A 21,059-nucleotide genomic window follows, 5' to 3' on the forward strand; every position below is an offset into this window, starting at 1 on the left:
AATTATTATAATTAAATAATTAAAAAGAGGATTAATTGTAGGGATGGATATTTAGTTAAGAAGCAAAAATAAAAAAGAAGGATTTGTGGGCTTCCCTCCCACATCAGTTATATCTGAACCAAACGCAACTCATTCCCTCGTTTTCTCCTTCTCCTCTTCTACCCTCTCTTTTTTTTTTCCTTCCTCCTCCTCCTCTCCCGCTTTTTTTTTTTTTTATTTCTCGTTTAGCCGATCTCCTCACATCCTCTTCCCGCAATCTCAGCCGCAGATCTGCGTCCAGTAACCTCTCTCCTTTTTCCGGAGATCCGCAATTGTGGAGATTTGACGTTTCGTTTTTGATTTTTCTCTTTTCGAGATTCGCTTCCCATGTCGGACTCTCACCAACAACCCGAGAGGAATCAACCTTATAATCGGCAGCATCACCCTTCCGTGGCTTCTATGAAGCCTCCGTTAGTTGCTCCCGGCGAGTATCACCGCTTCGACTCGGCGGAGACGCACGGAGGCGGAGGTGGTCCTGATCAGGTTTCCGAGGAAATTGTCATTAAGTCTTCCGTAAGTCCACTGGCCAGTTTTCTCTTTGTCTCGGTTGTTGGTTATGATTCTTGTCCTTATTGAGATCATAGCGAAGAGAATTATTGTGCTGGAATCTGATTCCACGGTGTGTGTAATCGCTCGCGTTTGGTCACTCTAATTGCGCATTGCGAGTTATTAGTATAGTCTACGACTAGGTCTAGGGTTTGTTGGTGTTCCTTGTTCTTTGCTAATTTTTGAAGTAGATTTGCTAGGGTTCGCTTTGTTTGTGTTCACTATGCTTTTAGACTCAGTGGAGTGACAGTAGTATGATGGAGCGTGGAGTGTTAGCTTCAGTTCTTCATCTGTTTAAAGCTTTCGTTTTTTTTCTTCCAATTTGATGTGTTTAACTCTCTGTTTTTTTTTTTAATTCATTGAGCAGCTGAAGCGTAAGACAGATTTGGTAGATGAGCCCATTGAATTTAATACCGGTGTTCTCCAGACACCTGTACCAGGGAAAGGAGGGAAGGCCAAGAAATCATCTAGGTCGTATGTCAAGTCTAACGCAGGTGAGTTTTTTCGCCTGAAATTGCTCTGTCTTTCGTATCTACCTACACAGGCAACTAATAATATGTGGTGGTCATCTAAGCTAAACCTTCTTTATTTGATTCATCTAATAATTGTCTGACAATTATGTGAAATTGAATGGGAGGGACCCTTGTAATCTAGTGAGAAGGATCTTTTTGTGTTGGCAGGTTCTCCTGGAAATAACTTGGCACAGGCTGGTGCTTGTCGATATGATAGTTCGCTAGGTAATTACCTTATTGCATCAAAAAGTATTTGTTTTCAGTGATAATCGTTCCTTTTTTTGTTGTAATAATATATGATCTAATGTGCTTCAGCTCTTTTGACAAAGAAATTTATCAATCTGATAAAGCAAGCAGAGGATGGTATTCTTGATCTGAATAAAGCAGCTGATACTTTAGAGGTGGCATATTCATACTCCTACCTACCTACACCTCTTGATTTATTACTTTCTGTCAAATCTTAAACGCATGTTGCTGTTGTTGAAGGTACAAAAGAGGCGGATATACGATATAACCAATGTGTTAGAAGGAATAGGTTTGATAGAGAAGACACTCAAAAACAGAATTAAGTGGAAGTAAGGAATAGCACATCTTAGATTCTTTTGATTTGATGCATCATGTGCTGTTAGTCATGGTTTTCTGTCTTTTTCTTTTGTTTGTCTTAGGGGTCTCGATGTCTCAAACCCAGGCGAGACAATGGAAAACATAGCTAACCTACAGGTATAGAACATACGTATGTGTTGCTTTACCTGCTTTACCTGTCACATGTTCCACTGCAAACTATGTTCTGCATTGCTAAGTATATCACCAGTTTTAATAATCGTTCTTAAATAGTCACATTGTCTTTCTTGAACATCTTATAAATCCGCATTAGTAGAGTTCCTGTTATACCTTTTCTTCGCGATCTTAACTGTTAAGGAGGTAACTAGGATACTAGTAAATACACCACAAAGACAAACATACAGGTAACCAAAAGCTCTGTATTGTACTCCCTCACTAGTACATTTGAATGAGGGGCTTTTATTTTATGTTACTCATGTAGTCTTGTAAGTGAATGCTTGGTTACTGCAATTCCTTGGAAGTGTCAATCACTCGTTTATTTCTTGTTTCGGTTTTCTGTTTAAGAAACTATTTGGACTATTCATACTTCCATGAACTAGTTTGACATTTTGTTATCCTTCAATCCTCAAACAGGATGAATTACAAAACCTTGCATTTGAGGAGGCAAAATTGGATGACCAGATCAGGTATTCTCGATCACTTTCTTTTCCGTTTCTGCTATTTTTGTATTATATTGAGAGTCGACCTGGTTGCAGAGAATCACAAGAAAGATTAACAAGCTTGAGCGAGGATGAAAACAATAAAAGGTAAGCTTCCCGTGCTCTCCTTGCGAAATGTACATAACAATTACAATATCGATATTTGCTCTGACTCTCCACCTTTTAGGCTTCTGTTTGTTACCGAAGACGACATTAAGAACCTACCATGCTTCCAGGTCTGCTCTCCTTCTAGTAATTACTTGTTTCTCTTTCCCTTGCATTCTGTTCACTTGAGAAACAAAACTGATTTTGTGGTGTCTCTCATACCTTTTAGAATAGCACGCTGATCGCTGTAAAGGCACCGCATGGAACAACTCTTGAGGTGCCAGATCCTGATGAGGTAAAGCTTAAGAGCACATAGTACCAAATGAGTGAAACACTATCTGGTAACTATTTCCATAACTTATCCTTCCATTAAACAGGCTGGTGGTTATCCTCAGAGGAGATATAGAATAATTTTGAGAAGCACAATGGGACCAATAGACGTGTACCTCGTTAGGTAAATCCTATCCTCAAGGGTTATCTGCTTGGGTTTTATAAAACTGAATTGAGACTGACATTTTATTTTGTTATACAAGTCAATTCGAAGAGACATTCGAAGACATTCCTAATGCTGATGAACCTTCAAATGTTCCATCAACGTCTGGTCTCCCTGATAACCAAGATGTATCCATGCCAATGAAAGAGGACATCACTGTCAAAAACATGGAAACACAGGAAGTTGATGATACACACAGAGTTTCCTCCGACGTCGAATCTCATGACTTTGTTGATGGTATCATGAAGATTGTTCCTCCAGATTTGGATGTAAGTCTCAACTTCTTCTTCCCAAAAATGGTGTCACTTAATCACAGTCTAGACACTTCATAAGGCAACAATATAGCCAGGAATCGTAAGATCATATGCAAGTGTCAGATTTTCAAAGCTTAATTAATTAATTATCTGAATGTTCCATTATTGCACAGATGGATGTTGATTACTGGCTTCGATCAGAGGTAGGGGAAGTCAGCATCACAGACATGTGGCCAAACGAATGTATCCTTGATCCCGTCACTTTCTTTGCTTTGATCTAAATCTCTCTTTGAGCTGTGGGAGTTTTTTTTTTTCGTCTCCAAATATTAAATCTATTTAGAGCTCCTTGACTTCGAATGATTAGCTGGACCGAACTGGAACCAGATGGTTTCATTTAATCAAGGTGCTGGACCGAGCAACACAACCATGGAACAGGCACAAACTCTATCGAGCCCAACACCAGAACAATCCACTGCTACGAGATCGACAAGTAGCTGAAGTTACCTTACTACATTACAAGCACCACCACATATCTGTATATCCATAGTTGTGTTGTACTTGTATAGTAGCTGGCTGCATGCGTTATCATAGAATTAATTAGACATTGCAAAATAAAACTTGAGAAAGCAACCCTCTGTTTTTTTTTTCATTTTTAGCGTATCGGTTCATGTAGATTAGCCTTAACCCATTAAATTTCTTAAGATTCGTCTTATTCGAGTGAAAATGCCAAACTTTGAAGTGATTTTAATCAGGTCGTAGTAAACTTTCATATCTGCTATCTGAGGTCTATTTAAACGTTACTATGATAACTGTTATATCAATCAGCCTTCTGCAACCAAAAACTCTCCCATAAGAAAAGAAATATTCAAAGCTATTAGATTTTTCTCTTCGGTCCTCTAATTAATCTTATACTATCACTGTAGTAAGCTTGATATATGTTATGGTCTACAAAAGACTAGATCGATAAGATTATTTTATTCGCTTTATGCTTTTTCTGCAAATTTTAAAAGTTTGGATCATCGATCCAATATGACATTTCATCTCATGTTTTTTCTTGAGTATCTTAAAAATAAAACATTTATGCGCATCTTTGTATGATTCTGATTGATCATGTTTTCTACCGCCTTTCTCTTTTCGTTGTTCATACAAATGAATTATTTAACCAGAGATACTTTTCTTATCAGAGACAAGACTCAGAACTGTTTTACGTGGTCCATTTTGTTCTTAATCACTGCTATTAAAATATGAATGTGACCTATTGATATAGTTATATAAGTGTGGTTCAACTATTTTAATATAATTATTAAAAAAATAATAATCATTTTAAAAGTATTATATAAATAAAAACATAATATAAAAATATTTTTTTTAAAAAATGCATAAAAATATATACCGCTCTTTTAAAAACAGATCAGAATATAATACTCTTTAATCTTCTTAACTATATTTTCTGGACACAGAAATATTAAGTGAAATAACAAAGTATCAAATATCTACGAATTATGTCAATATGTCCATGCAATATAGTTCTAGTATTATCTAGTATGTTGTGTTATTTTGATATGTCATCATCCAGATTCAAAATGAATATAATAAATATTGTTGACAAAATAAATGAATTATGAAAATATTTATTCATAAAAACTGACTATGACAAAAAATGGCTTTGAATGAATCTATTTATTTTATGGGATAGTTTGCTAAATCTAAAATATAATTAAGTAAATAACATTGATTTTAACATATTTAGGTAATTATAACTAACAATCAAGACTCAACTCATCCTGTTATATTTTTCTTTGATACAAGTTACCGTGTAGAGAAAATACAAATAACATTGATAAATACTTTGCCAAATCTACAGTATAATTAAGTAAATAACATTGATTTTGACATACAGTATTTAGGTAACCAACAATTAAGACTCAATTCATCCTGTTATGTTTCACTTTTTGATACAAGTTACCGCGCAGATAAAATACAAATAACATCGATAAATACTTATCTGGTCCACAATTTTGGAATCTTACGGAAAAAGAAGCAAAATTATTATTGTATACTATCTAAAATGGAATAGAAACTACTCTTGTGAACATATTTGTGTCGCCAACCCATCTCCAACTAATCCACTTCCAATCCTAAACCCTACACACTTTCAAAACTTAAATACTAAACCCTAAATTCGAATTCTTAAACCCAAATCTAAACGTAAAATATTTTAGATTAAACTAAAATTTAGAAATAATATATAATATTTTGTACTATTAACTGTACTATATCAAATGGAAATGAAAAAAAACTTGCTAGAGAAATACATATCTGTGACTGAAATAGTGATGACGTCAATATCTGTAAATGTGAATAACATTACATCGATCTCTTTAACACAGATGTAAGGTAAGGCGTCGACGTCACATCCTAATTTACCACGAAAAGATTAATTGTGATAAGTACGTGTGCTATCCCATTTATACAAAACAGCATGTCTGCTAGCAATTACATCACCTCTTAATACTAAACGCTAACCCCACATCCAACCCTTAAATACTAAAATCAAACACTAATCACTATACCATAAATCTAAATATAACCCTAAACCCAAATATATTACCATAAATCTAAATATAAACCCTAAATTCAAATAGAATGGAACACAATCCTAAATACTAAATACTAAATCCTAAATCCTAATCACTACACTTAAACCAATCCTAAATACTAAACCTTTTAAGCTCGTCCACCTTCTAAATAATAAACCCTAAATCCCAATCACTAAATCTTAAACCCAAATATATATCATAAATCCAAATATAAACTTTAAATCCAAATAGAATAGAACAAAATAAATAGTATATAGTCCATATTTGTTAAATTACTACACTCAACCAAATCTTATATACTAAACCTTTTAACCTCATCCCACCCTCTAAATACTAAACCCTAAATCCCAATAAGTAAACTCTAAACCCAAATATAAATTCTAATAAATAGAATAATCTCCATTAGTTCATTGTATAAATAGATAAACAGTAAACACTATCATAAATAGTATAGTCTCCACTATCTACTATTTAGTTTTTACTAGTTCACAGTTTTGAACATCTCTGAGCCATGGACTTTCAATAATGTAAACATGATATGTTATCATCCGTAAATGTTTAATTTTGATTAATAATTTATAAACTGATAGTTTCATAAAAATAATACAACAACAAAACATAATAAATATTTATTTATTGTACATCTACATATATATTCTACTTTCATTAAATATAATATAGAACAATACAAATAGTATATTTTTTTTTTGTAAACTACAATACAAATAGTATATTGCGAATGAAATGATCTGATTTGTAAAAGAACTAGTTCTCGAATTGCTGAAGGAGGAGAATAAACCACCACAGAAAATGGAGGAAAAGAAGAAAGCTGAAAATAAGAGAGAAGATGTCGAGGAAGGAAATAGATACGGTGGCAACGATGAAACAAATGATGATAATAGTTGTGTCAGTTGTATATGTAAATGTAATTGAAGCTATATGATAGAGGTTTATGTGTTCATCGTATCAAAAAGAAACAAAAATCTAAGAGGAAGAGGACAAAACATCAAAGAAAAAAGAAGAAAAAGGAGAAGCAAAATTGTGACAGTATACATGACTTTCCAATAGACACGTGATATTTTTGGAACATATATAATAATTATTACTTATTATTATTTTTTGCAGGTTTTGCCGGTTACAATAGAGAGCAATATAGTAATATCACATAAAATACATTAGACACATGAAAAAAATAGGGCTTTTGGTTATAGATTGAGTTATAATTTTTTGGTGGTTATACAATGTAATTTCACTTACTTTACTGCACAAAGTATGTATACTGAGAATCAGTTGTCTCTTTCTCACCAGCTAGAAGCCTTTCCTCTGAAAATGAAGATTGAATCGCCGTAAAAGAATGGTAAGAGATAGACTGAAAGTTTGGCGCAAACTTGGTAACGGGAAATCAGTCAATAGAGGAGACCGACTAATATCTGTCTACAATGGAACCATTTGGTACCTCAGAACACTCGGTCTGCAAAAAACTTCATGAGAATGAGAAGTGAAAGCCAAAGAAGTTTTCAATGAAAAAGTGGGAGATGTAACGATCGGTTTCGGCATATTGATCTCCATTGTTCTGAAGCGTACTCTAGATGGTACGTGAAAGATAAGGTAATGGCATCGGCGGAGGTTTTCAAGGAACCGATTGCTCCATGTGTCGTGAAATTAATTTTATTTTTAGCATAAACCTGAGTCGTGAGGATTAGGTAGGAGGTTTGAGGGGAATACAAATTTCAAGGTTCTCGGTTGATTTTTCTTAAAATTGCATAGATCCATAAGAAGAGGCTGACAGAAAAGTTTTGCAGAGAAATTAATACACTGATTTTTTTTTTTCAAAAAGAAAAAATTAATTAATACACTGATTTTGAAGGTAGGAGTTGAAGCGGCTGGGTGTTCTGGTTTGTCCACTCCATTTTAATATGTCTATATGAGATAAATTAAAGAAAATGAAAGTCCAAACTCGTGAAAAAATACGTTTTGAGAAATGGTGACATGTCACTCTTTCATTCTTTACTTGTTCAGGTGGTAGCATTAGAGAAAACATAATTTATATATAGATATTATATGTATTAAAATTTGGAGATATAATTTTTTATTCATAAGCAAATATCTTATACAAATTAAATTATTGAAAATAGACAAACAAAATAACCAAGTCGAAGGTGATGAAAATCATGATTGGGATTATATTGCAGCTTCCTTCTTCCTTAAGACCTTGGTCTTGTATTGCCCATGGTTCTACTCAGGCATATTCAGATGGGATGTTGGACCGAACGCTTCAGAAACATTGTTGTTAACATTATATCCGAAAATGGGTTCATTATTAGGAATAATCATGTTGGGATTATAGTTGGACGCATTCCCATCGAACATTCTTGTTTGGTCGAAAATATCGACATTGCCACCACCAACAATGTTGTTGTAACTTCCACCATAATAATTCGGAGGATCAATTGCTTGCAAGTGTTGGGACGGTTGACTTACCAACTGCATTTTCAGATTTTCCAGAACACTAATTAGACAAGTGTTTTGACTAAAGTCAAGTTGACTCGGAGGTTTTTCCCACCACTTTTCTGTTTCTTCTCTCTTCTTCTGAATGTCATCCAACTCTTCCTTCCTTTTTTTCTCCATTTCAAGGTTTGTCAACTCCTACAATGAATTTTATCATGTGTAACAGTAAAACCAAACTAAAATATTAAAAACAGTACTATACAGATATAGTCTGATACTGTTCACTGTTTAAACAAAATAAACAACAATCGATTGATTAAAATATAATATATAGTAATAGTCAAACAGAACTATATGTATATTATACAATATCAACAATAATATATATAATAAGATTTCATATTGATATAATTATTATATTTTAATTTTATAACATTTTAACTTTATTGATATCAAATCAATGTAATTGATTATATGAAACATAAATTTCAACAAACATGTTGTTAAAAATAAAATTTTAATATTTTATTTTATTAGTTTATTATTTGCTAAAAGAAAATAATTTTATTGGTGTGATTTGAATACTTGTTTTTGTTGACAACTTATATTTTTGTTAGTTTTTTTTATTTGTTAATATTAAAACATCAGTAAACTTATTCTTATGTGCTAGCAAATAGTCATAATTTTTAATAACTATTTCTTTGTAATTAATAATTATTCGATTAACTAGAGAAAATAATATATTTATAATTTATAGAAATGTTATTATTGTTTTAATGTTTTAACAAACTCAATTTCTAACCATTTAAAATAAATTCAAAATAGTTCATGAAAAAACTAAATATAATAATGGGTTTTGACTAATAAACATATAAAGAAAAAATAAAAAAATATTAAAATCGAACCAAATAAAAAATATTTTTTAATACAGTAAATAAAATTTATTACTAGAAAACTAAACCGAAACAAGAAAAAACATTCAGAAAATCCGTAACAGCAATCAATACTTTGGCCTATGCATACAGAGTAAACCTAGTTTAACAATGATGGAAATTTACAATTAGAACATATCTATGTTTCTAAACATGAGCGAGATTCTTACAAAACATACATCAGTTTTTAATCCTGGCAGTCTAGAAAACTATTTGCTCTTTTTAGTTGTGGATAAAAATAATACAAGAAACTAAATTTCAATGATCGTATATCTTGATACGCGCATTGTGTAAGAAAACATCTAATATATATATATATACTCATTAATCATTATAAACATCTTATAGAAGCGTACAAAGAAGAAAATAATTGATGTTTACCTGAGTGAGTAAGCTGTTGAGATTTTGGATTGTTGGGTTCAAACCGTCTTCAGCATGTATAAGAGGATTATGGTTGTGATTTTTGAAATTATCGATTACAGATCTAATATCTGGATTGCCAAAAGAAAATACTTTTTGACCTGGTGAGAACACAATAACTCCCATTCCTACACCACATAAGGTGCAAAGTTCACTAGCTTTTTTAAAAAGACTTTGTCGTCTCTTTGAAAAAGTAACTTGAAGGTTGGCATCGTTCTCTATTTTCACAATCTGTATTTTTTTACTACCTCTTCTGTTTCTTGCCATTCTCACAAATATTTTTAACAATTAAATAAAAGATGATCTTGGAAATGAAAGAGTATATATTTGTTATTTATAGAGACCTGTTGCCTTTGGGTATTTAGTTTTGAAGTCATTTTAAGTATATATCTTTGACTGTATCAGATTTTATAGAATTTTTTTTATTTCCACTTCAAAACTTTAATAGTTATCCTCATACTTCATATGTAAGATATAATTAAGATATTTTAAATACAATATTATCTGTTACAGCGCACCATTATCCGTCAAAGTATACCCAATTATTTTCCAAGATTGAATTTTTACAAAATTTCCCAAAAAGATTAAAGAAAACTCTCTAAAAATTATCTTATCATGGAAATAAAATTTTACTATAGTTGTTACTTTTCTAATATGAAAATAGTATTTTGTTTAGGCTTGGGCATTCGGGATCCCAATCGGGTTTCGGTTTTTCGGGTTTATCAAAATCAGCCCCATTCGGATTATTTAAAAGTTCGGTTCGGGACCGATTCGGATTATATCGGGTTCGGGTCGGGGTCAGTAAATCTTCAAAGAACCGGTACAACCCAATGTACTTTCGGGTTTGGGTCCCAATCGGTTCTTTGGTTTAAAAATATCTGATTTATACCTACTTTGTAACCAAAACATAAGTAAAATTGGTTTGTTTTGGTTTCGAATACCTAATTTGTACCTTTTTGTAACCAAAACATAAATAAAATCGATTTAAAAATAAGAAAGGAGCATCAACCATGATCATTCAAAATCAAACGAAAAGAAAATCATAAAACGAAAACTACGACCTCATGAAATGAGAAACATTTTTTACTGAAAACAAATCTAAATCTAATCTAAATATTTCAAAATTCAACGGCCACCTTTAATCATCAATCTTCATGTATTAGAACCACCAACCTTTATGTAATAGAAAATATTTCAGATGTTCAATATATCTTAATGTATTTTGAATACATATTATGAATTGAGATTATATTTGATATAGATTTTTTTGAGGTTCTTTCGGATATCCATCTAGATTCGGGTTTGGTTCGGGTAATATACATAACCCGAAATACCAAAAAACAAGATCCATTCGGTATTTATTTCGGGTTCGAATCGGTTGGTTCGGATTTTCGGGTTCGGTTTATTTACCCAGCCCTAATTTTGTTATATGTCAGAAATATTTAATTGAGTAAACAAGTCTTTTTCTGTCAAACGTCTTCCGATTTTTGAATAACATTTTTATGTCTTTAAAAAAAATATGAAAGGATTTAATCTAGATTTCGACCATAACCACATATAAAAGATTTCTAAACCCTACAATAAAGAATGACCTGTCAAAAAAAAGAGGAGTGACCAAATATTCATTGTCGACACAAAAGTAGGTAGGTAGAACGTTGTGCTCCTCCTTTACTAATTGATAAAATACTATGTTTGAGCTTTTCTTTCAGCTTAACTTTATGTTTTATATAGTATCACGAAAAACACATTTTTATTTTACCCTGACAGTTTGACGCTCCAAGAAAGGTAACTAGTATTACATGAGAATGATCGGAAGTGAGCATAAACAATCTTTAGTCACCACAGTCGACAGTGGCATACAATCCCATCTCGATGCCTTACGGAGGCAAGTCATCGAGATGAATTCCAGCAAAGAACACATTAACACTCCCATGGGTGACACCAAAATCATCTTTGAAAATAAAACCTTAAACAAAACAATGAAAAGATATTCCAAACAGTTGAAGCAAAGCGTACAAGAAGCTAACGCGATTTATAGCTAAGAGTATGGTCTCCGAGAAAAAAAAAACTATGCCTTCAATACTACAAGAAGGACATACTACAGATTTCGAACTCGTGTTCAACCCATGCAACCCTTCAATATTTCTTCAGTATTCTAATACTGTTTGGTTTACCAAGTGGTTGTTTTACCAAGAAAAACACAAGATATAGTTTTCTCCAAATGATGTATAGGCAATAGCATGACGTACAAAAGTAACATTGATTTCAGAAATCATATCGAATTAATTTTCTATATAAGGAGCAATTCATCAAAATTGTTAAGCATCTCACAAGCAAAGAGCAATGCTGAATCTTGAAGCTAAGTTAAAAACAAAAAGAAAGGTTCCTCTTTTAAAAAAAGAATTCTCATACCAAACACCTCACTTAGTAATATCAACTTCTTTTTCTCCTCCCGTCTCTGTAATTAAAAAATGTCTTTGAAGAAGAAGATGAAACACTCACTCAAAACCATATTCAAGCCCATTTTTCTGGCTTGCAGTTGCGGCTCTACTACCGTTCGGCCTTCATGTCACAGCTACTACACCCCAGGACCACAAGTTTCTCCCACGGTGTTACGCAGCCCATGCCCTACGATTGACAAGAGCGTCGCAGTGGATAAAGAATCGATCAACCCATTCCAAGATTACAAGAACTCAATGAACCAGATGATTGACGAAAGAGATATCGAAACACAAGATGATCTTAAGGATCTTCTTAGGTGTTTTGGACATAAACCCTCCTCCTCATCACAATCTCATCGTACGTGCTTTTGTGGACGTGTGTTCACATCTTCGGCCACCACACGACCGGCGTGGAAAGTCACTTGGAAGATTGCTCCGTCTTTATGTTACTCCTCTTTGATAATAATGAATCATTATTAATGATGGTTGATTGATACCACTATTAGTGGGGAGAAACTGATCGTCCTCATGATTATATGTTACACTATTGTGAATAATTTAATTTTACATAAGATTCTATTTGTATCCATGTGTTATGATTCAACCACGGAAGACTATGTGCGAACAATTAAACAAAAAAAATCAAATGTGCATTATGCAAGCCGTTTTGCGACTAAATATTAAAAAGTTGTTTTATATTGTAAAATTAAATTGAGTAATAAATAAATCAAATGAAATGAAATACGATACGAGGGAAAGGTAAACGACATCGTAGAGGCCGTAGATACCATACTCCTTAGTGTTTTCATATCCCTTTCTTGTTTCACTAGGCTTGTGTATCATAAGCTTCTTTTTTCTGAGGTAATCCTTAGCTGAATATGAGGATTGTCTCATCGTACTTTATAAAACTTATGGTTTATAAGCTTTTTTTTTTAAGGTAATCCTTAGCTGAATATGAGGATTGTGTCATCGTACTTTATAAAACTTATGGTTTAAAAACTATATCTTGTATCTTTTATGTTTTTAAATTGAAAGCCTTTTTCAAAAAGATAAAAATAAATCAAATGTGTATTAAGCTGTATTATAAAATTTGAAGTTAAATCAGTTTAAATTCCAATAACAGCCTCCTCTTCAAAAAACCTCTAAACCGTACAAAACCCCCGCGTGTTTCTCCGGCCCATCCTCAACGAAGTACAAATCCCTCATCCTCTGAAACGCGTGCCACGTCAGCAAGCTATCCGAACCGGCCTGATGACATTTCCCAACCGCCCGGTTCACCTCAAGCGATCGAGCCAACCGGTCCAAACCGCCGTACAGCCTCCTCCCGCCGCAGAACCTCATCATGTGCTTCACGTCGTACACCCTCTCCCCGAAAAACGCCCTGAGCAGCCGGAGAAACTCTCCCAGCGACCCCGGGAGCTCCCGGCGCGTGAGGATCTTCACCAGGTATCCGAAATCGTACGCGCTGTGAAACGTCACCCAGCTCACCGACACCGACTCGTCGTCGCAGCAGATCAACCCGGACGACATCATCAGCTCCGCGAACCGCTCCGATCCGACGCCTTCGCTGCGGTTGCGCTCGAAATCGATCCCGTGGCGGCGGAGGAGCTCGACCGAGTCCGCCGCGTGGAGGTCGCGATCCACGTCGAAGTCGCGGAAGTTGAACTCCCAGATGAATCGCCGAGAGCCGGCGGTGCCGAGATCGGGGAGGTTTCCGTCGGCGTCGGAGAGGGTGAGGCCGAGTTGGACGAGGCTGAGAGCGTCGACGTTGGATTTGAGAAGCTTGTAGAGGTAACCGGGGTTTCCGCCGCCGCGGCGGAGAAGAGCTGGCTCCGCCTTGAAGATCACGCCGGGGAACTCGGTGTCCATGGAGATGAAGGGGAAGTCTTCGACGATTCGGCTAATCAGCTCGAACTCGGAGTCGAGATTATCAGCCCAGACCGAACGAATCACAATCGATCCGATCGTTGCATCAGGAGGATTGATCATCGTCATCGATTCAAATCGTAGCTGAAGTCTTCTTGATGTGCTTATTATTTCTAAGTTTGGTATCTGCAGTCTATATATATATGTGTGGCATGAAGTGTTGTTGTAGAGTGTGAGAAACGCGTCTTGGAGACGCTTTGACTCTCGTGTTTGTTACAAACGCAACTTCTGTGTATCTAGACTCAGTCCAACTTTTGGCTTTTTTTTCTTTGTATCCAATCATTGCAATTTGCTCACCTAAAGTTATAGTTATAGTTTAGATACATTTCATATCTATTCGTTACGAGTTGCGAAACAAGGGATATATGTCAGTGCGGTTAAGGTTACAAACAATGAATGTCTAACGCATTAAAAATTACATTTTGTAGAAAAGGTAACGTTTGGTATGGTATAATGATCATTCATCTCCTTTTTCTATTTCTAGGATGTACATTATAATAGTTTATAGGCTATGGATAGCGGGTTGGAGTTGAATTAGTTATGCATATAGAATTTTACTCTCTTGTCCAGGTAAAATGTGGTCTCATCATCACACGTTAGGCAGAAACGATCAAGTGGAAGATCTTTCCTAGAGATCCTTGGATTTATCAAAACTAAAAGTAGATTGACCATAGATAATTTACTGTTATATTTGGTTTAGGGGTACGAGTGTTACAAAAAAAAATATAATTATTTTCACATCCATTATAGTGGACGATGATCTTTGGATTACCTTTTGTTTCCCATATCCTCCGGTCAGAGCTCTTATATTTTTGGCTTCCAGGATCGATCTTCCATGTCTTTTAAATTAAGCTTCTACGTCTTCTCAATCATTCACTTTAGCACCAGAAGCCTCCATAATTTTACTAAGCTTCCTTGTATTTTGTTTTCTTTTAGTTCTCTTTCTGCTTTCATTACAGAGGGGTGGACAAAATATTCATAAATTTATTCGATCCAAAATATTTGAATATCCGTAACTTTAAAAATTGAATCAAATATTAAAATTCAATATCTGTCAAATAAAGATCAAATCACAAATAGTATTTAGAATATCCATAACTTTGTAATTCATACCTAGTGCGGTGCCAACATATAAGGATGTACTAAGAAAAAATGAAAAAATGAATCATTAAAGAAATATTTAGAATAACAAACAGTATTATTATATAACAAACAAATAAAGAACTAAACTAACAAAGTGTAATATTTTTGTGTTTATGCTACATTATTCAAAACAAATTTTTCAAAATAAAATTTTAAAATTATTTGTTTTTGTAGATAAAACAATCAAATGACTCAATTCGTTTTAGGGGTTCTTTTATTGACATACTCAAACAAATATAAATGTATTAATATAGAAAAATTAAATAATTGTAGAATGAATAAACCTGCAAATTTGAAGTAAGTAGTGAGCAAAAATATAGTTTTCTAAAAAGGAATAAGGAAAATGTTGAGGATAAGTTTATAACTTGTTAACTAAAGAGTCATGTTTGTCCTAATTATGTAAAGCTTTATTTTTTGGTTAATTATTAGTTGTTCCTCTTTAGCCAAATTGATTTATAACAACAGTATATAAAAATTTAATAGTGGAAATACTAAATGTAGCTAAATATTGCATGTATATGGACAAACTAAAGAATTAAGGACTTAATACATTTTCAGAAAATGATGTTCTAAGCGAAAATTTATTTTGTTACAAGGTAAACATGGATCTGTTCATACCAAAAAAGAGTACCATTTGCTTAGCTTGTATAAGACGTCTAACTTATCTTAATTTGTTTGTTAAGTACGATCCAATTATTCTTTTGGTTCTATTGAATGGAGCAAAAGGTATTGGTTCAGGGTATAGCATTGACATACCACAATATAACAAACAAGATGTTCTTGCCAATATAATACATCATCTCAGAGGTGAAACAATGAATCTTATGGAGCCTTGGTATTGAGACGTTGAATGAGAGATTGGAAAAACTAAGGATGTGGGTGAGAGAGGACAATATACACAACCTATGTAAAGTGTGATGATGGTATAGATGCCACTGTTCGAATTTCAGTGTTACTGCATGCGCTGAAGCCCAAAAATGGTAACCCATTTATCAAGGTAAATACTGGTTTAGTTTGAAACTCTGAAAAGTTATAATTTCATTATCATTTAGCTGAATTCTTTCTGGGATGTTAGTGTACACAATTATGATTCATTAATGGATAAAACGGATCAGATTATGAATACCATCAAAATTTTGGCTATCTGAACCATGCACACTCCTATTCCATTAATGCTCTCTAACTTAAAGAAAATGAATAATTATTTATGAAATTAAAAATGGAATGATAATTAAAACAGAAATTGGATTATTAATGGAATAATGGATTTCATTCTTTTTCTTTTCTTTTCTTAGAAACGATTGATTCAAACAATATTTCATTCATTTCACATATTCATTTATTTTTAAATAAAAAACTACATTTGAATAAAAGGAATAATTTTAAATTAAAAAATATTTATTTTTTCATTCATAAATGAAATATGTGAAATTATTTAAATTTTTGTTCATTGTAAATAATTCTTATCTGGTATATTCCAAACACGTTGAGGTATATAATTATTTTATGAAGTATATAAGAAAAACAAGGTTTATAACATGAATGGTTTAAGGCAAAAAAGAGAGAGGGATAAGATGTTGGTCACAGCTTTGACAAAGAAAAATGCGAGGAACTTCCTCATTATGTTGAACACCAACACACCTTGTGTGTTGCCATACTTCGCAAATATCACAACAAACCATCCTCTCTCCATCTTCCTCCTTTGCTCCACACTCACACTCGATCCTCATCTCCTTCTTCTTACTATCTTCATCATCATAATACTTCATCACTTCAATGTTCATCATCATTCCTACACTCCCATCTAACACCAATCCTTTAGTCCCATTCAATGCCATTTCATCGATACTTGTAGTCATCTCCCTTTGATTATCCACCACGACGTCTCTTAGTTCCCAGTAGATCTCTCTAAACACTCTCTCTGCCACTCTACATAGTTCACTCATTGTTGCATTTTTGTTTACCACTATGCATTCTTGTGGAGGCATCTTTATGTCATTGTTATGATGATGAGATTTCCACGCGATTGTGCAGAATATTCCTAATTTGCCACCTCCATCTAACTGAATTGTTTTCATCGACGTATCTCTGATGTAGTGATACTCTTTGATGAAGTATTTAGCGTCGAGGATTGCCCTTGAAGCCATTCCGATTTGGTTCAGTATGCCTATGGGGCCTAACACTCCCTTGTAGTCCATAAGAATGTGTCTGTAAAAGTAAACTATGTCTTTCATCACTTGACCTCTTGTGATCTTGTTATGTCCGTTCGTTGTCGTAGGCGTCTTCCCCATTTGATATTGATTTTGGAGGGTTGTGAGTTCATGGTTATTATTTGGTAATAAATTTGATATGTCCTCCAAGCAATACTCTAGCACTTTCTTCACCGGATTTAAACTACGTCGAACCAAATAGTTTCCCACCACTTGGTTACCGAGCGACTTCAACACGAAGTCAAGCAAACCTGTGTCCCCGATGTAGTTTCTAGCTGCGTCCCTCACTTCTTGTCTCGATATCCACCGGCATTCGACCCTTTTCAACGACTCTATAACCACTTTGATAGCCATTTGAATCCGTTTCTGAGACCATCTACAGTTGGTACTATCAATGGAGATGATTTGGTTTCGGGAGTTGTTCATATAGTTATCTCTTGGAAGACGCGAATGGAGATGAAGCATGAACATGAAGAGATCACTGAGAGTGATTAATGGCTCGGTGGATAAAGTTTGGTACCTTGACAAGAGGATTGGAGTGTCACGGTTAAGGCTGGCTAGGTGATGGTTAAGCAAACACAAGGGTACGTTGCGGACCGACTCAAGTGCCTTCTCGTAGATCTTTTGAGTTACTCCGTATGTCCCTGACCCGAACCGGTAACCCCAACGACCGAACCACGGCTCTCCTTTTGCCACTCCATGCAGCAGCCTTAGTTCCATCCCTTTCTTGTGCGATGCATCATTCAAGCCTATTTTCCTATATCCAACATATATACCATTAGAAAACATACATACCATAACACAATATAATAAGATACAAACAATTCTTAGCATTTATAATGAATAAGCCAAAATTTGTGAAATTTATAACTAATAACTAAAGATAAAATATATAATCCTAAACTAAAATCCTGTCTAAGTCCCAAGTTCTATATAAAGTCGTGTTTTCTTGAATTTACAAAGTCATTATGATTGAATTGCTCTCAACCATCTAGTGAATCTTCAAACCACATGAATACCATGAATACCGTGAATTGGTTAAAACCCCTTAATTTTATGGCAAGTAATATAATTGTGTTGAATGGTTTATACCATATAATTGTGTTGAATGGTTTATACCATATATATAATATATATCACATGAACATTTCATATATACACGAAGATTAAAGGTGGTAAATATAATCTTAGTACGTATACCTGGCCTTTAAACCAGAGCAGAGGCGATCCCACAACTCCATGACTTGATGACCGGTCAGGTCGGCACCGGACTCGATGCCATTGATAGAGAGCAAGTGGCCAAATCCGTTGGAGTGGAAAAAGCCGTGAAGGACATGGCCCTGAAGCTCCACGAGATGAGATAGACTTTCTTTTTCCGGAGAAGCGCAGACTCCGCCTTCTAGTTTTAGAAAGGCAGCCATTGTTTCCTTTGAGGGGATCACAAAATGGTACTTCTTGTTGCATATCATTTGGTTTCCCCAACCTATAATGTTCCATAAATAAGTGTATAATATATATTTTTGATCTATAAAATGTACATATAATTAAGGGCTCCCTATAATTAATCCATCAAAAATTGACATATGAATTTGATTTGATGAAACTTCATTTTTCTGAACCGGTTGCGCTTTCAACACTAGAATCACCATATAGTTTTTTTCTTTATTATATTTGTTCATAAATATGCAACGAAGAATGCTTTTACTCTTTGAGCTAAATCGTGTCAGTAGTTATTTTTATTGCTACGTTATGCTCGTTGTATCATATTTATGGATGTATCAGCATGCATATGTATATATAGATATGCAAATGTATACATATATAGTAAGAGAAGTGAAGAGAGAAAGAGAGAGATGACTTCACCAACATATTGGCAATGGTTGCAACGTAGGTTAAGAGAGGCTTCAATGGGCTCTTCGACGACAAAGAGAAGAACATAGAGAGGATTTGGGTGACGATGAACCTCGAGCTGAAAGGACCAACTTCCCATGAGACCGGAGCTCTCGAAGTGACCAAACTCAAGAAGCTTCCCAAGGTTGTCTCTAAAAGACAACTGGTTCATCTCAGCTGGATGTCCTGTCTCTCCGAAAGTCTTCAGCCTAAAAACCCTACTTTCTCCTCTCTTCCTCTTCTTGGGAAGATCTGTTCGAATCAGATTCGACATCGTATCGAACTTTAGTTTGATCTTGACAAGAGATACTGGTTGATTTGGATTTATACCATGGGTTTGTTATAATTATAAAGGCCGAGAAGTGTTGAGGACGTGTGTGTGAAGGTTTAGAGATATAGTAGTCATTAAGATGATGATCACACGATTAGTGCTTTATGGTGAAAAGGAAAAGTGAGTGAGAGAAAGAGAAAGGGTAATTAAACTGTGATTTAACAATTGTTACTAATGGATTGGATGTTAGGTCTTGATATGTGCATGACTCTTGTATTCTTACAAACATTAACAACTGTTCTTTCTTAGACAGAATAATTAATTAAAAAACATTCGAACCCACTGTCTCAAATCTATCTTTCATAAAAATATTTATCTGAATGGACTGATAATTTAAGTAGTATCCGCCATTAAATTTAGTATAATATATATCATCCTATATATATTTGTGTGTATACGCATGCAAAAAGATCGAGGGTGAGGAATGTCACGTGACTTGAGAACATGAGAAGATATAATAATAAAATAATGAAGACATGCATTTGAGCTTCCCACTATTTTATAGAATCAGAGTAACTCTGTGTTCCGTCAATTTCTGTCATGAGCTACCTGCACTTACATGCATATATTATTTCTATATGTACATGCAAACACACGTGTGTATAATTGACGCTAGTCTATATATCAGATTTCGTTTCATATGCAAAGCATGCAGCGTAGCATAGAGCTACGGACTTCGGACTTTAATCGATTCTCAGTCTCATCAAATGAGGTTTGAACTGAGTGATTGGTGACGTAAATGAATGTAATTTTTGGCGCCTAGAAAACAAATAAAGCCCTATATATACCTTTCAATTCATAGGAATCTTTTTAATTGGGCCTTATCAGAATCATGAAACCCACCAAACTGTGGGATGACTATACAACAAAAGAGATTGGTGTGTCTAAAATACAAGTATCGATTGCTGACCACACAAAACAATATGGATAAAGAAAGTATTAGAGATCACGTTTTGTTCAACTTTATGAATAGAAAAAATATGTAAGGAAGTATTACGACCTGATGTAGTAAGCAATATCTTTAGTTTTGAAAAGATTTTTGAAGAAATTACTTTGTGTTTGTTTGTTTGGTTTATGCGATTGAAACTGGGTACGTAGTAGACTAGCTAGTGCTGTGGTATATATAATGATAAAAATAAACTTAAACGATACGTGCTGCTTCTTTTGATAGTTGGGAAAGGAACGAAACACACGTAATGCTGAATCCTACATTAATGTGAAAACCAACATGCATTTTCATAGTAAGTTCAGGTGAAGATCCTAAGCAAACAAAAAAAGTTTAGGTGAAGATTTTTTTTTTTAATAAGAACTCTTCGTCGTGATTTTATGGACATTTGATTTGTTAGTTCAACAACTTTGGTGACAAGTAATCAAACCTATTTATTATTTGATGGATGATGTGTATATACATGACTATATGTCCATATACTTATCATTTAATGCTATACTTGGTACAGAAAAAGGAAAAGAAAAATGTCTTTGTTTCCATAATCTTCATGTTAAACACGTA

At 34.1% G+C, this 21,059-nt stretch overlaps 5 protein-coding genes across 6 annotated transcripts; 2 read left to right on the top strand and 3 right to left on the bottom strand.

The window, feature by feature from the left end:
• The first annotated feature begins 146 nt into the window (after positions 1-146).
• On the top strand, positions 147-3,956 carry LOC108814955 (transcription factor E2FB). Its single transcript, XM_018587611.2, has 14 exons — positions 147-552; positions 953-1,079; positions 1,266-1,322; positions 1,413-1,498; positions 1,584-1,672; positions 1,763-1,817; positions 2,292-2,344; positions 2,414-2,464; positions 2,544-2,592; positions 2,691-2,756; positions 2,839-2,915; positions 2,995-3,223; positions 3,382-3,451; positions 3,573-3,956. The coding sequence occupies exons 1-14, from the start codon at positions 367-369 to the stop codon at positions 3,704-3,706; spliced, it is 1,329 nt and encodes a 442-aa protein (XP_018443113.1). The 5' UTR covers positions 147-366; the 3' UTR covers positions 3,707-3,956.
• A 3,991-nt stretch (positions 3,957-7,947) lies between these two features.
• LOC108817556 (agamous-like MADS-box protein AGL62) lies at positions 7,948-9,875 on the bottom strand. The gene is made up of 2 exons (XM_018590276.2): positions 9,570-9,875; positions 7,948-8,454 (listed from the first exon to the last, which is right to left on the bottom strand). The coding sequence occupies exons 1-2, from the start codon at positions 9,873-9,875 to the stop codon at positions 8,044-8,046; spliced, it is 717 nt and encodes a 238-aa protein (XP_018445778.1). The 3' UTR covers positions 7,948-8,043.
• A 2,076-nt stretch (positions 9,876-11,951) lies between these two features.
• On the top strand, positions 11,952-12,667 carry LOC108816594 (transcription repressor OFP10). The gene is given in 3 exon segments (XM_056990229.1): positions 11,952-12,002; positions 12,005-12,372; positions 12,374-12,667. Coding segments are annotated over 3 exon segments (555 nt in total). The 3' UTR covers positions 12,510-12,667.
• Positions 12,668-13,103: 436 nt separating this feature from the next.
• On the bottom strand, positions 13,104-14,124 carry LOC108817554 (probable CCR4-associated factor 1 homolog 11). The gene has a single exon (XM_018590274.2). It carries the CDS (start codon positions 14,042-14,044, stop codon positions 13,181-13,183), a length of 864 nt encoding a protein of 287 aa, XP_018445776.1. The 5' UTR covers positions 14,045-14,124; the 3' UTR covers positions 13,104-13,180.
• Positions 14,125-16,610: 2,486 nt separating this feature from the next.
• LOC108816305 (PHD finger protein MALE STERILITY 1) lies at positions 16,611-19,671 on the bottom strand. 2 transcript variants are annotated; one of them, XM_018588882.2, is made up of 3 exons: positions 19,192-19,671; positions 18,529-18,811; positions 16,611-18,085 (listed from the first exon to the last, which is right to left on the bottom strand). In XM_018588882.2, exons 1-3 carry the CDS (start codon positions 19,490-19,492, stop codon positions 16,666-16,668), a joined length of 2,004 nt encoding a protein of 667 aa, XP_018444384.1. In that variant the 5' UTR covers positions 19,493-19,671; the 3' UTR covers positions 16,611-16,665. The 2 variants fall into 2 exon arrangements, with proteins under 2 accessions (XP_018444384.1, XP_056846144.1); XM_056990164.1 differs by having other exon boundaries at positions 19,196-19,329.
• Between the last annotated feature and the right edge of the window lie 1,388 nt (positions 19,672-21,059).

The sequence above is a fragment of the Raphanus sativus genome, chromosome 7 (genome assembly GCF_000801105.2).
Source record: "Raphanus sativus cultivar WK10039 chromosome 7, ASM80110v3, whole genome shotgun sequence".
In the NCBI taxonomy this organism is placed as follows: Eukaryota; Viridiplantae; Streptophyta; class Magnoliopsida; order Brassicales; family Brassicaceae; genus Raphanus; species Raphanus sativus.